General features: G+C 37.6%; 1 protein-coding gene across 7 annotated transcripts in view; it reads right to left on the reverse strand.

Moving 5' to 3' along the window:
* The window catches only part of FNDC3A (fibronectin type III domain containing 3A), a 203,403-nt gene that overhangs the window by 56,781 nt on the left and 131,653 nt on the right, over positions 1-14,969 (reverse strand). For 5 of the 7 annotated variants that reach the window (XM_074960675.1, XM_074960684.1, XM_074960712.1 and 2 more), the window contains 3 exons: positions 11,705-11,781; positions 6,752-6,989; positions 1,719-1,991 (listed from right to left, as the gene is read on the reverse strand). In XM_074960675.1, coding sequence (XP_074816776.1) covers positions 1,719-1,991; positions 6,752-6,989; positions 11,705-11,781 — 588 coding nt within the window. The remainder of the gene's footprint in view (positions 1-1,718; positions 1,992-6,751; positions 6,990-11,704; positions 11,782-14,969) is intronic. The other 2 variants (XM_074960720.1, XM_074960729.1) reach the window with 1 other exon arrangement.

A 14,969-nucleotide genomic window follows, 5' to 3' on the forward strand; every position in this document is an offset into this window, starting at 1 on the left:
AATAGCAGAAAGGAATGATCCTCTGGGACACTGGTAGAAACGCATCTGACAGACTGGCAGTGTCTGTACTGATGTTAAGGCAGGGACAGACCAGAACAATCCTTATGACTGATTGTGGTCACCCTTTTGTTTTAGGATAAGTTAGAATGTCTACTATGGTTTCCTATATGTATTACAAATTAGGCACTCTAGTTAAATATACATTTCTTTGTTTTAAGGTTTAGTAAGTAAGAGACAGGATCTTGTATTGTGTCTATGTTAAGGAGATTAGAGGAACGTTGAAGGCCTGGGCCCCAGTGTGAATTGTTTTGATTATAAGATTTAGGAAGGCTTAATTTACAATGTCTTTTGCTCAATATAAAGTGACACTGTTTGTATTCTCAAAGATCTCTGTAAAAGACTGTTTGTGTGAATGAGGAATGCATACATCAGGAAAAGATAAGGTGTGAAGGCCATTGTTATAGCCAGATGGTCAAGGAACATGGAGTGAAGAGACTTAACGACACCAAAGAACTATCAATGCGCATCCATAATTAAGGAAGGGCAGACTGATGACCCTGAGGTGAAGGCTGGCACCCCTAAAGACAGGACAATTGATTAAACTGAAACCAGGACAGGATGACCCTCTCGGAGGCGTACTGGAATGTTAACATCAAAAGATACACCAATTAAGAAGTAACCGGTCCCAAACTGACACAGCAAAATCCATAGACTTCAACAGAGAAAAAAGACTATAAGAACAGGGTGCTTGGCCATGGGACTTTGGGTTTGTCTTGCCACACTCCAGGAGCATCAGATCGCAACCGACAGAGCCCTGCTCCCCTCTGCGACCAATCTGGCTGGCCACTAGATTGATCCAGACTCTGGACTGGTAACTATAAACATCAACTGGCGGGACTGTGTGTGTGATTGAAAAGCATATGCTAACTGCTGTATTCTCAATAAATGCGGCATGCTGCCTTCTCCCCATAAAGATTCCTGCATGCTTCTTATAAGTATAACAGAACCCTGCTAGGACGTGCCCAGAGCAGGGAAGAGAGATGGGGCTGGCAGTGCAGCTCCACCAGAGGTGGTGCGGGGAAGCCCTCTGAGTCCCGTCCCTTCCTTGCCCACAGCCACAGTTATCTGCTCGGCAGGAGGTGTCTGGAGCCCACTCTGGCCTGTGCCGTGCCTGCAGCAGGGAGAAGATAGGAGAAGTAAGTGGGGAAGGAGCTGTGAGGAGGGTGGGAGCAAGGTGGTGCCAGATTGGAGAGGGTATAGGAGGTGCAGGGGGAGTGGAAAAGGGGCCAGAAGTAATGTGTGGGTCAGTCACATGCCCCCCCCAACCTTTAAATTGTGCCCCCCAACCAACAAGAGTTACGAGTAACCTCTGGCAGGGACTGTTTCCCTCTATGTCCTTTACAGTGTCAAGCAGACTGTTTGCATTCTACAGACACATCAACAAGCAGTACCATGAATATCAAAGAGAGAAACCAAATGGTGGACAAAGTGCAGACCTTTATCTAAATGGAATTATATGATGTGACCCACAAAACTTGCTCAGATCAAGATGCAGCCTTGCACGCTAGCAGCTGCAGTCTCTTAGAGCTGTTCCTGCTTTAATAACAAGGGTGGTGAAATCAACAGGCTGCTGTCCAGCTCCAGTCTGGTCACAGTGTGATTGCTCCACCTCTGCAGATAATATACAGAACAAGAGGTAGCATTTTGCTAACACTTACCTTCTATTTCTGCATCCACTTGAGAATTACTTTTTCCTTTCCCCAAAGACTTGCTCTTTGTAGATCCTGTGCTGACACTACTTGCGTCCTGTCCTTTCACAAGTCCATTATGTTCGTTTGTGGGAGAAGGACATTTCTGAGGTGATGGTGGCGGACTGTTCAATTTGTCTTTCTGTGTTCCATGCCGATCTTTTAATTTTTTCTGTAAACGTTCATATGTTTTACTAGACCTTTCGTCTCTAAAGTTGGACCTTCCATGGTTAGAGAGAGCATCTAAATTAAAGCAAAAACATGAAATGCTCAGAAAATGTCATAATGTATAAAATATATTTACAAATTCATTTGAAGAGACTCCATATATATCTTGAAATTACATCTGTTCTTTTCTCATTGTGAACCTAAATGAAAAGTTTACCTACTTAGCATTTCAATCAAACGTTAATTGTTGCATATAATTTTTTTAAGGAGAAAAATGTAACCCTTCTTCCTGTTTTAGTTAAAACAATAGATCTTAAATATTCCAAATTCTGCTTTGCACTGTTTAATACTATTAAATCCTGCACCTGTGTGGAAAAATTAGTGCTTGCCAATATGACATCGGTCTCCCTCTACCAATGAATTAGAGGCTAAGTAGTCTCTATAAGGTCCTGTTGGTGCAATAGACATAGTAATACCTATTCTGATTTATTAATAGAGTGATGTAAAGAAATATTAAAACAGAAAATGGAGAAACCACAGTGAAACCATATAACTCTTATAAATTCACTTACCACAGTGTTTGAAGATCTCATTTCAAGGCAGCTGAAACACCACATATTGAGCAAACAAAATGAATCAGCACTTAAGCCCTGATTAAGCAGACCACACTCATTCAGCAAAGCAAACTGAAGAATAGGCTTTGTTGAATTGGGACTAGAGAGCATTTTACTACAGCAATAAGCCACAACAGGGCATGGATACTGTATCCTAATGGAGGTTCCAGTCAAAAAATTTCTCCTATGTCCTACTGGTTGCAACTGGCAACTAAGTTTTGGAACAGAATAATGAATGGTCTTTCAGCAGAAACCAACAGAGACCAGTAGAAAAAAATCCCAGCAGCTGAAGGATACTAATGGAATGAAGCTAGTACAGCCAGGCATGCTCAGCACACTATTCATCTCTGTTTAAAAATTAATAGTAGATTTCTATATATTTATAGTATCATGGGCAAAGCTATTCTCTTAATCTGTTTGATGAGGCAGTCAAAACAGCGAACAGCAGTGATCTGGTGTACAGCTGTGACTTCACCAAAAAAACCCAATCAGAACATGTCTTTGGACAAATAATGATTAATAACAAGAAAACTATTCATTCTTGTCAAATTTTGTACTAAAGATTCTACTTCCTTTCCCAGCACTAACATTTTCATTCATTTTAACTTCACATACAGGAGTGCTTTAATTACACAGTGAAGCCTTTTAAAAGGTACACACCACAGCACCAGCTCTGTTTTCTCAGTGTAATCCTATCTGTCATTAGTAAAGGAAACAGCTGGTGTTTGTTATACTTATGGGAAAATGAGATTCCTCTCAGGGTGAACAACCTGTCACTTTACTTCCTCAATTTATGCACTGGTTGCATTTAGAGGAAAAGTTTAGCAATGGGAAAACAGGTATCAGATGGATGAGATGGTTGACTTATCAACTTTTGGTAACAAAGACATTTTATTAAGACAGATTACTTAAAATGAAAAAGTTTTTTAAAATGTATTCTTTGCATTATATACATGACATATATATATATACACACACACACACAATACTTATAATAATACTTATAACAATACTCATTACAATATATATAAACAATCTAACTATGAGGGAATAAACCTTCTGGATATTTTGATTTATCACTAACGTTTTAAATGGGCAGAAGTAACACACCATCTTAGCTTGTGTAGATGTACCATATCGTTGCACATAATCTGAAAAGATAACTGTGAAGTGGATTTACAAATATAAATATTAATTCAATTCTGAAATATGAAGAAAAAAGAAGAGCTAGCTCCTGTTCTAGTCTGCAAATGTTAAAATTGAGAGGTTTTTAAAAAAATATTTATCACTTTATTCAGAACAATCTGTGGGTGGAATGCTAGCTTAGAAGGTGCCACAAGTACTCCTTTTCTTTTTTCTTTTTACGAATACAGACTAACACGGCTGTTACTCTGAAACCTATAAAAATGATTGCCCTTAACCATATTTTTCTACTCTGTGAAATAATCTACATATAATAAGTAAACCAATTATGATCAGAGTCACATATGTTCTACAATTCTGCAGTGATGGAACTGGCTGCAGAATCAATTCCTTACCATAGAACTGTGCAGCAGAATTAAAGGCCTTAAATATATCAGAAAGTTTTAGTTGTTTAAATTGGTTTCTAAATAGTCTTAGCTAAATGGGTACAAACCACTTGTGTAGATGCTCTTATTTAAAAAAAAAAAAGAGTACTTGTGGCACCTTAGAGACTAAAATTTATTTGAGCGTAAGCTTTTGTGAGCTACAGCTCACTTCATGGGATGCATTCAGTGGAAAATACAGTGGGGAGATTTATATACACAGAGAACATGAAACATTGGGTGTTACCATACACACTGTAAGAAGAGTGATCACTTCAGATGAGCTAATACCAGCAGGAGAGCGGGGGGAGAAAATCTTTTGTAGTGATAATCAAGGTGGGCCATTTCCAGCAGTTGACAAGAACGTCTGAGGAACAGTGGGGGGGAAAATAAACATGGGGAAATAGTTTTGCAAATCCAGTTTGCAAATTAATTCCAATTCAGCAGTCTCTCGTTGCCAACTATGTCCATATATCTATTCAGGGGACACCATCATAGGGCCTAATCACATCAGCCACACTATCAGAGGCTCGTTCACCTGCACATCCACCAATGTGATATATGCCATCATGTGCCAGCAATGCCCATCTGCCATGTACATTGGTCAAACTGGACAATCTCTACGTAAAAGAATAAAATGGACACAAATCAGACATCAAGAATTATAACGTTCAAAAACCAGTTGGAGAACACTTCAATCTCTCTGGTCACTCGATTAGAGACCTAAAAGTGACAATTCTTCAAAAAAAAAAAAAAAACTTCAAAAACAGAATCCAACGAGAGACTGCTGAATTGGAATTAATTTGCAAACTGGATACAATTAATTTAGGCTTGAATAGAGACTGGGAGTGGATGGGTCATTACACAAAGAAACTATTTCCCCATGTTGATTTCCCTCCTTCTCCCCCCCACCCCCCGTTCCTCAGACGTTCTTGAAATGGTCCACCTTGATTATCACTACAAAAGGTTTTCTCTCCCCCCCCAACTCCTGCTGGTATTAGCTCATCTTAAGTGATCACTCTCATTACAGTTTGTATGGTAACACCCATTGTTTCATGTTCTCTGTGTATATAAATCTCCCCACTGTATTTTCCACTGAATGCATCCGATGAAGTGAGCTGTAGCTCACGAAAGCTTATGCTCAAATAAATTTGTTAGTCTCTAAGGTGCCACAAGTACTCCTTTTCTTTTTGCGAATACAGACTAACACGGCTGCTACTCTGAAACTTGTCTTATTTTAAAAAGAGTCTTATATTGGATTTAGTATAAGTTGGTAGGGAATCAACTGAAGATAAATCCAACATAAGACACTTTTAAATCGAAATAAGATTGTGTCCACGGACGGTTGGGGGGAGAGTTGTACTAATTTAACTAAACTGCTTTAGAAACTGATTTAGTTTAATCAGTACAACTTTTTAGTTTAGTCAAGGACTAATATTTTGTTTTAAAAAATACATTTTGAGCCATTATTGGGCAATGAAATACTATCCGCCAGAGCCTGAAAACAGCTTGAAAGAGCAGACCTGAAGGGTGCAAACTCATTCATTGCAACTGAGAGTTGACTTTGAAGTGTACTGATGACATTTTGAATCTCAACTTTATTAACCAGTTTATTACCAATCATTTTAGTAGAAAAATCCTGCTAATGTGCTTATTTATGGTTGTTGATGTATTGGTGGATATTTTAGAAGTGGCCAATTGGGTAATCAGGTGGTAACCTAGGAGTTCAAGCTCTCCCCCAAATTCCAAGTCACCTTTGTTTTTGCACAGAAGGGGAAGGAAAGAGAAGATGAATACTCTTCCTTTCCCATTTCCTACCCCCATCTTCTCAGTGCCTAAGCCTCTGCTAGCTCCTGGCTGCCAAAAACACAAGCCACATTCCACACCGGAGCCCAGGCAGCAAAACTCCAACCACCCCACACCCAGCAGTCGAAACCTGTAAATACCACTCCTGACATCTTCTCCAATTCAGTTTGCTGCTGTTAATACAAAAATGTGCAACTTTGCTAAGAACCATAAATATTGGAACAGTGCAAAATTTAAAAACATTCAAAAACTCAGGTATATATTGAAATTGGTATAAAAATAAACAATGAATAATGTACTGTTTTATTTTTCACGTATTTAATTCAATAAAGATGCTCTGGTTTTGAATTTACTTGAAGTAACTGTGGAAATTTCAACATGTCACAGATTTCTACACTGCTTACATGATAGAAATTCACTGAATTTGGATCCAGTGTCCCAAAGAGAACAAAGGGCCTAGCTATAATGCTGAGGCAATGATTTAAATATTGAGTCAGAGGAAAGAGTGACACTCACTGAATCACTAAAATCACATCATATATTGCCTTGCCTTTTACAGTGTGGTAAGGCTCCCTTCTATAACTGACCAGGCCTAATTCTGCTTAGATTGTGATATCAGACAATTTTCTGAAACAATATACTTAATGTACTTGAATAAAAAACTTATATGGTTCCCTGATACTGTCTTTATTTGTACTGCAGGATGCCTAGCTAATAGCTTTAATTTAGACTATAGTACTGCTTAAAGCAACAGTTACACAACAGAAGAATACTGAATGGACTGGAGACGCCAGTAGAACATGAATACGTTGCTGTGATAGGATCTGTAACTCTTCGATAATTTACTTACCCAGATCTCCATATACCTGTGAAGTGTGATACTGTGGTATATACTGCGCAGCCATATCACCTGCTCCAGTCACTGTTGAGTATATATGTCGTGGTGGAGGGGGCAGCATGGCTTGAAGAGGAATGAAACCAGGCAACGGATGATGTGGAGGCCGATGTATTACTGCATGACTGCCAGGGTGAAATTCTGGAGCCTGGGGAACCACCACAACCCTTCGAACACCATTGTCTTCAATAACCTGTAAGCCAAGAGAACAAAACATTGATCAGGTGAAGGACTGCTTCTTAGATAGCAAACAGCTCATTTCAAATATATGCCACAAAGAGAAAATGGAGTCTGGAACTATGCAGTCTGAAAGATAACAAATCAATAAATCTTTTAAAAAGAGAATTTTTCATGTTGAATATAAGAGCAAAAGAATCTACAGTGGTATAAGTAGAACAAAATGGAAACGATAAGAAAAAAAAAGAATGTGGGAGAGGAAAATGAGGGATAGTTAGTAGTGTGTTTCAGTGGGTTTCTTGTAGGAAAGTGCAACTGGTTTCTGGATGGGAAAATAATCGGGAGAAACTACTTCTACTCCCGCCTTAGAATGAAAACTGCAGGTAACAGAATTTTATAAACAGTTTTTAATCCTTATAGGACATTTTGAGCTTCACCAGTGTAGTTAATCCATTTTTAAGAAAAGTGGAAAACTAAATATGACTCCGTTGGTAGTACAACATGCTACCTAAAAGGGTATCTGGCTTGGAGTTACCATAGCTGGAAGTATTGTGGGGGCAGCCAAAAAGAAAAAAAAATTACACTTTGACCTCAAGATCCCAATAACAAGTGTTACAGAATACCTCAGAGGAAATTGCCAGGCCTCTCAGCTGGCAGGTTTGCATGCTGACAAAGTTGTAGTTGATATATAATAGGGCGTGATAGATATAAAATAGTGGGGGGAAATAGCCATTCAGAAAAAAAGGAAAACCTCTGTGTCCACTGTAATATCCTAAATAGCTTCCTAAAATAGGGGACAGACCACTTGGAATATATTGTTAGTTGCAATGATGTTTGGTGAGATGACCTCCTACTGTGATGTAGGTGTGGGAACAGGAACATACATCAATCAAGATAAAGAAGATGTTAAAAATCTATTTAATGTCAGATTGATCAATTACAGAAATACTTATCTTAAATTTAAGATTAATCTGTTAGCCATGAATATAGCTTTAAAATAAATACCACGTGACTTTCCAAAGGATTTGGTACTTTAAAACTGTCCCTTGCCGGAAAAGAAGAATATTTTAAACTAAAACAACATTCCTCAAAGCTACCAAAACTGAAGTCGTCCTGTCCTTGCAATTTGGATATAACAACAACAGTATAGGCAACTATAATTAGAGTTGGCCAGTTTAATTCCCCAAACATAAAGATGTAATTTTAATTATTTTTTAAAGTTCCTTATGTTTGTAGCAAGGATAGTCATACGAATTATGCTTTCTAACATACAAACGTTATCCTACATATTACAGCAACATTTGGAGTCTGATACACTGAAAAAAAAAGAATTAAAGATATCACTTCGTCCTTATTCTTCCCTGCTGCGCTTAGTTATTGAGGCACATACGGTGTGTAAGATTATGCCTAGTTCACAGACTCCTGTGGTATCTCAGCATGTCAGAGTAAGTGAAGAATGGTGAACTTCAAGTGTGTATACACACACACACACACACACACATATTTAAAAGCTAAACTGCAAAATGCAGCAAATCACAAGGCTATGAAAGGTATTCAGCACAACATAATTTATTAAAATCTCGCTTTTCAGGCTCTGCCACACCTGGACCTGTGCCAGCTCCTATTCTCCATGATGCCCCAGCACAGTTTCTGCAGCAAATCATACTTAACATATAATCTGCTGGAAAATGGAGACAACCTAGATGGAAGTGTTGGATCTAGCCCATTTAAGGTATTTATCCAGCCCCATAACAGATTCAAATTCTGTAGAAAGCAAGATTTCATTAAAATAATGTTTCTTGCCCTTATGGCTTTAAAAAATGCCAAATGTGATCTGAAGGTAAACAAAGTGCAAACCAGTATAATGCTGTCCTCCTGGGTAACTGCCCCATTCATGAACATTAGGTTCTGAAAGTCCAATAATTAAACATTAGAGTTTCACATAATTTACATGCACAACTGTGTGTCTCATTTAAACATTAACTGCAATTGAGTATGCAAATCGGATAACTGCACATGTACACACACACACACACAAAAAGCGCCCAAGTATGATTTCCCCCCCAAGCACTGAGGGATGCTGAATGCAACAATAACCTTATAAGCTAAACATTTAATTCTGGCATAAGGCCCATACTCTGTATCTTTGTGCAAAGCTATCAGCATCATCATCGGGAGACCCACTACAGATCAATGGATGTAGATAGACTTAACTCTGTAGAACAGGCTGGCCCACACACAGTAACTAAAATATAATTTCACTCTCTTCACAGAATGAATTTCACTCCCACGATATTGGGGGTAGAGCAAGCCCTGTTTTTTTTAAACAATATATCACGTTTTCTGAAACACTTATTAGTTTTATACAATGTGTGAAAATCAAGACATGTCTTATCCTATATGTTGGCTCTAATCCCCAGCAGTGGAAACTATGGTGTGAAATCACCAAATTCAGGAGCTGGGGCAAATCCAGGCAACAGAGACCTAATCTAAAATGATACATAAATGATAGATATGTTGAATAGCCTTCCTAGCCTGCTGGTTTTGATCATTTAGCATATATTTCTGCAGGTGTCCAACTTCTCTTAATATATATATATACACATTTGCAGGGCACCTTCAGGGTTTTTTCTTCTTTTTAATGTTAAGTATAAGGAGACAATTACATACATACAAAATGGGAAATGACTGCCTAGGAAGGAGTACTGCAGAAGGGGATCTGGGAGTCATAGTGGATCACAAGCTACATATGAGTCAGCAGTGTAACATTGTTGCACAAAAAGAAAACATCATCCTGGGATGTATTAGCAGGACTGTTGTAAGCAAGACACGAGAAGTAATTCTTCTGCTTTACTTTGTGCTGATTCAGCCTCAACTGGAGTACTGTGTCCAGTTCTGGGTGCCACATTTCAGGAAAGATGTGGACAAATTGGAGAAAGTCCAGAGAAGAGCAACAACAATGATTAAAGGTCTAGAAAACATGACCTATGAGGAAAGATTGAAAAAACTGGTTTTTTTTTTAGTCTGGAGAAGAGAAGACTGAGGGGGACATGATAACAATTTTCAAGTACATAAAAGATTATTAAAAGGAGGAGAGTGAAAAATTGTTCTCTTTAACCTCTGAGGATAGGACAAGAAACAATGTGCTTAAATTGCAGCAAGGGCGGTTTAGGTTGGACACTGGAAAACACTTTCTGTCAGGGTGGTTAAGCACTGGAACAAACTGCCTAGGGAGGGTGTGGAATCTGTGTCACTGGAGGTTTAAGAACAGGTTAGACAAACACCTGTCAGGAATGGTCTAGTTATTTAACAGACCTGCCCTGAGTGCTGGGAACTGGACTAGATTAACCACTGAGGTCCCTTCCAGTCCTACACTTCTATAATTCTAAATTAAAATCTCTTGTTGGGACTGTATTTGTTTTGGGAGAACTATGAGCTTGGTACTGGTTGCTTCACCTGGTAGCAAGTTATCTATTTGTTGTCAATTTTTTTTATTTGTTACAGAGTCTTTTTGTATAAATCACTACACATTGGTATGTTTTGTTAGCAATAAGCATTTCAGAACTCCTACAACATAAAAGTTTTACCAAGCTTTGACAGCTCTGAGTGGCAGCTGGGAGAGGCTCTGTGCCCTCAATGGAAGCAAACAGTACATATTAATTTCACTAAAATTATTTAGCCTTTCATGTCTTTTATAACATTTTAGCATTAAGTAACCCACTTGAAATAAAAAAAATATAGAAGAAACTAGCTCATAGCAAAGATGTAAGGATTTTTATTTTTCCTAATGATAAAACATGAATTTTGACAGGAAACATGCCTTTCTGTTATGATCTAAAACAAAATGAAACAATTAAAAACCACAAAATCCATTTTGCTGCCAGATTTGGTATTCTAATATTAAAGATTTAAGAACCAACCAAGCGCTTGTCTTCACTGTCAGTTAGCACGTGGCAAGACAGGGTATGAATATACAGCATGCGAGCCTGCCATGCGGATCATGCTACTGCACATTAAAAGTTCTAACTATGGTATATTTAATGTGCAGTAGCAGAGTCCACACGGCCAATTAGTGCGTGACAACCTAGAGCATTGTACATTCAACCCTGGCTTGCTGCACATTAAATGACCATGCAGACAAGCCTTTATATACAAACTTTCCCCAGCAGAGAGTAAGAGAAAGTAGGTGGGCCTCCTGCCCTGTATGCAAGCACTCTGCTGACGGACAGAATTTTATACTCTTTCATTAACGTACGCATCATCTGACTGGCTTTGGTGTTCTGGGTGGCATTTTGTGTTGTTTGTTTGTTCCTTTTTCTATACCACAGGCTGTGAACATTGGGTCAGCAAAGGTAGGGTAAGTTGGCTGCAGAACCAGTACAGAGGCAAGTGAAAAAATTATATGGTTTGTGGCAAATTTTAATTAAGACAATACACTGACAATTATCAAAGATTTGTTTTGCAGTAGTGCCTAAAGACCAATATTATACACATACATCAAAAAGGAGGCTCATAAAAGCAAACAAGGAGACTCCTACTGAAGAGACTTTATGGGACACCACCATATTTACGTGTGCAAATCACTGTAATTCTGAAACTTACCATGTCACATTACCAGGTTAGACATGTCAACTTATTGCTATGTTAGTCCCAGGATTTTATGTATGTTTTATTTAACTGCAAATGTAATGTGAACATATGAAGTCATATGAATCAGATGTCTGGACATACCTGTGGGGCATATCCAGGAGGCACATAAATAGGAGGCACTGAACCATTTGGGGACATCATTGGAACCTGAGCAGGACCTAAATGGGTTACAGAAGTATTTCAGTATAACATGGTTTAACAAGCTTTAAAAGTTCTAAGTCCATTCTGAATTGCAATATCTCTGCAAGGAAATACAAGATAACATGGATAAACAGAGCACATGAGCTATAAAGATAAAATGATAGTGAAGGGTACTCAGTTCATGTGAACAACAGATATGGCGCATAGAAAAATGATTTCCCTGCAAATATTTCCCTCTTTCTGGAAATAAGGCTTCTTTTTTTAAACACACAAAGCTATAATCACCAGAGGCAATTATTAAAAGGAAAAGAAATCTATGTGTATTCTTCCTAGGAAAATATTTGAGAAGGATGGTTTTGTGGCAGAAGCACAGGAATGGGAGTGTGGAGGACTGTGTTCTATTCTCAGCTTTGCAAAAGATTTCCTTGGTAATTTTAGGGAAAGTAAAATGTGTAGGCTGATTTTCAGAGGTGCTGAGCACCCAGAGTTCCCAACTATTTCAATGGAGTTACAAAAGGGATGAATTTGATTCTTTATCTGTAAAACCAGGATAATACTTTTCTGCCCCAAAAGAGTGTTCTTATTCTTAGACTTAAGACATTAATGCTTGCAAACTGTGTTCAGATCAGCAAATGCAAGGTGCTAAGTAAACGCCAAGTATTAGTTGTATAAGCAGATTAATCTATCCTATGCTTGATAAGCAAAGATGCTTGAAGAAAAATAAAGGTAATTCTGCCTGAATGCGAAAAACTGGACTAGAGCAACAAAAATACTTCTGAACGTAGTATCTGATCAAATTTGAAAACTTTATACAAGATCCTCAACATAAAACATGCAATTCTATAAATGTTTTAATCTGCAAAGACGCTCAGTTTTATTTTCTGTGCAATTGGTAGTCCATGACTTTGACAGCAAAGAAAAATTCTCTATCTAATTTCGAGAGCAAGGTCTTTAGTTGCAGATGGGAAAAGATGGGTTAAAAGAAAACTTTAATATAGCCTTTTCAATATTTTGTTTAACTTGCAATTACAAATCTTCTTCAGCAACTGAAGCAGTGGGAGTTCTGCTGGAGTAAGGAGCGTTGAAGAGGATCGTACATAATATAACAAATATATAAGCCTACAATGGGTTGCTACTATTCCTAACACTAAAACAGTCTCTCTTAAACAGAATATTTAAGAAGAAAAACAAGGATGGAACTACTTAAAAAAATAAAGTCAACAGCACTAGCTGCAGGCATATTAAATGTATCACCAGGCTAAAACAGAAAATACTTTACATTTTAAAATAAAAATAAAGGCTCTGTTCTCTGAGGCTTGTATCTTGTAGCCATTTATACCCAAGAAGAATATTTTCAAAGTAGATACAAAATGATACCACTCTGCTTTAAACCACTCACTTTAAACAAGTATAAATGACTACACAAGTTACAAATCAGTTGAGAATCAAGCCCACAGTTCTTCATGCTGCTCACATCTAATTAAAACCCTTCATCCTAGTTGCTCCAGAAACTCTGATGATGCACATCTGTGAAGATAGATAGATAGTATGCATATAGATGGTTAGCACATCAATGGATGTTTACTTTTTCTGCATCTGGCCAAATTAAGTAGAGTGTTCTGAACAGCAAACTATACCTTCCTTCTGAAGACCACCAATTTCGTGTATTTAGTGTCTTTCTGTCTTGACTAATATAAGCAGCAGTTTTCTCCAAAGCCAATACAAAAGTTGCCATATGGTGGCATTAACACACTGCTCCCAACACAGCCACGTTCACAAACCACCTACTCCCCCGGCAGTCAGAAAATAAGAGACTCAAGGCAATTTATGAACTTGAATGAGTCCCGCTTGTGGTGTTAGCATTAAGTCAAGGTGCTAACTTTGAAATATTTATATCCTGACTTTAAAATTCTGAAGTTTTAAAAATAGAGAGAAGATGGTTTCTTCTCACTCAGGCTGTAACGGTGAACTCCATTATACTTCTGATTAGGTTTTTAAATCATTGTAAAATGTAATAAATGGTAGATAAACTTAAAAAAAAAAAAGCTGGGCAGAGTTCCATGCTGTGATGATTTTGCCAGAAATCATGGTACTGCTGGCATGACTTGGAAAAAAAAGGTTTTTTGTGAGAGCGTAGGATAAAATGCGAATGCCAGATTTTTAAAAATATAAAATTGGGTTTGTTTTTTTGTTTTTACAACTAATATGAAGATCCTGGTTTTATTTAGGCATAATATATTGTAAAAGGAACTCTTATGTTTCTATTTGCTATTGCTTCAAGTTACTTGTTGACAGTTGATAAGTATACATGACAAATTTACTGTACCTAGCCATGAAATACAGTAATGGTGTCACATTATCAGCCAATAATGACATTATTACGACGTGTTAACACTCTAATTTTTTATAGTGTACACAAATGAAATTCTGCTTTAGAAAGTGTTTCCTTAATATGATATTTGATTATTAATGTCAAAGGTTTCCATGCTCTAAATTGCTAGTCTGGAATGTTCTATATATTGAGTCATGCTGAATCTCATTATGAAAGTAAAATTGAAGGACTCAGAAAAAAATCTGATAGAAATATTTTATAGTTTAAAACAGTGGTGCCCAACCTTATTACGTAGGAGGGCCACAGAAACCTACGCACAACCTTGAGTGGCCCAAACAGATTTACATATTTTAATATGATTTAAAGTCACCTGTATTGATTTATATTTTAAATTCAGCTTGTTTTGTATGTATTTAGATAGAAACAACCTATGTACAGTATTGTCTATTTACACTCTTGTGTAAACTAAAATTATGTAAACATGATGATGAAGTGCTAATGAATTGCATGTTAGTATATTGTGTGGAAGCAGGCTGCAGGCCTTATGAAATGCTCTGGTGGGCTGTGTACAGCTGCAGGCCGTAGGTTGTATACCCCTGGTTTAAAATATAATTGCCTAAAAAATGCCTCACCACACACTAAAAATATCACAGTAGAACAGAAGACACATGTTTTCCTATACTTTCAATAGTGCCATTGTATCAGAATGTCTACATTTCCCTTAAATTATTACGGCTGACCTAGCTTGTAATTTTTTTTTTTTTTTTTTGGCAGTGATAAGCATTTTGTCCCAAGGGAAAATAAAGAGATGGTGATAGGAAGCAAGTCTCCTGAGACATTTGTTACAGAGTTCATGAAAATTCAGAACACTTG

The sequence above is a fragment of the Natator depressus genome, chromosome 1, assembly GCF_965152275.1.
Source record: "Natator depressus isolate rNatDep1 chromosome 1, rNatDep2.hap1, whole genome shotgun sequence".
Classification (NCBI taxonomy): domain Eukaryota; kingdom Metazoa; phylum Chordata; order Testudines; family Cheloniidae; genus Natator; species Natator depressus.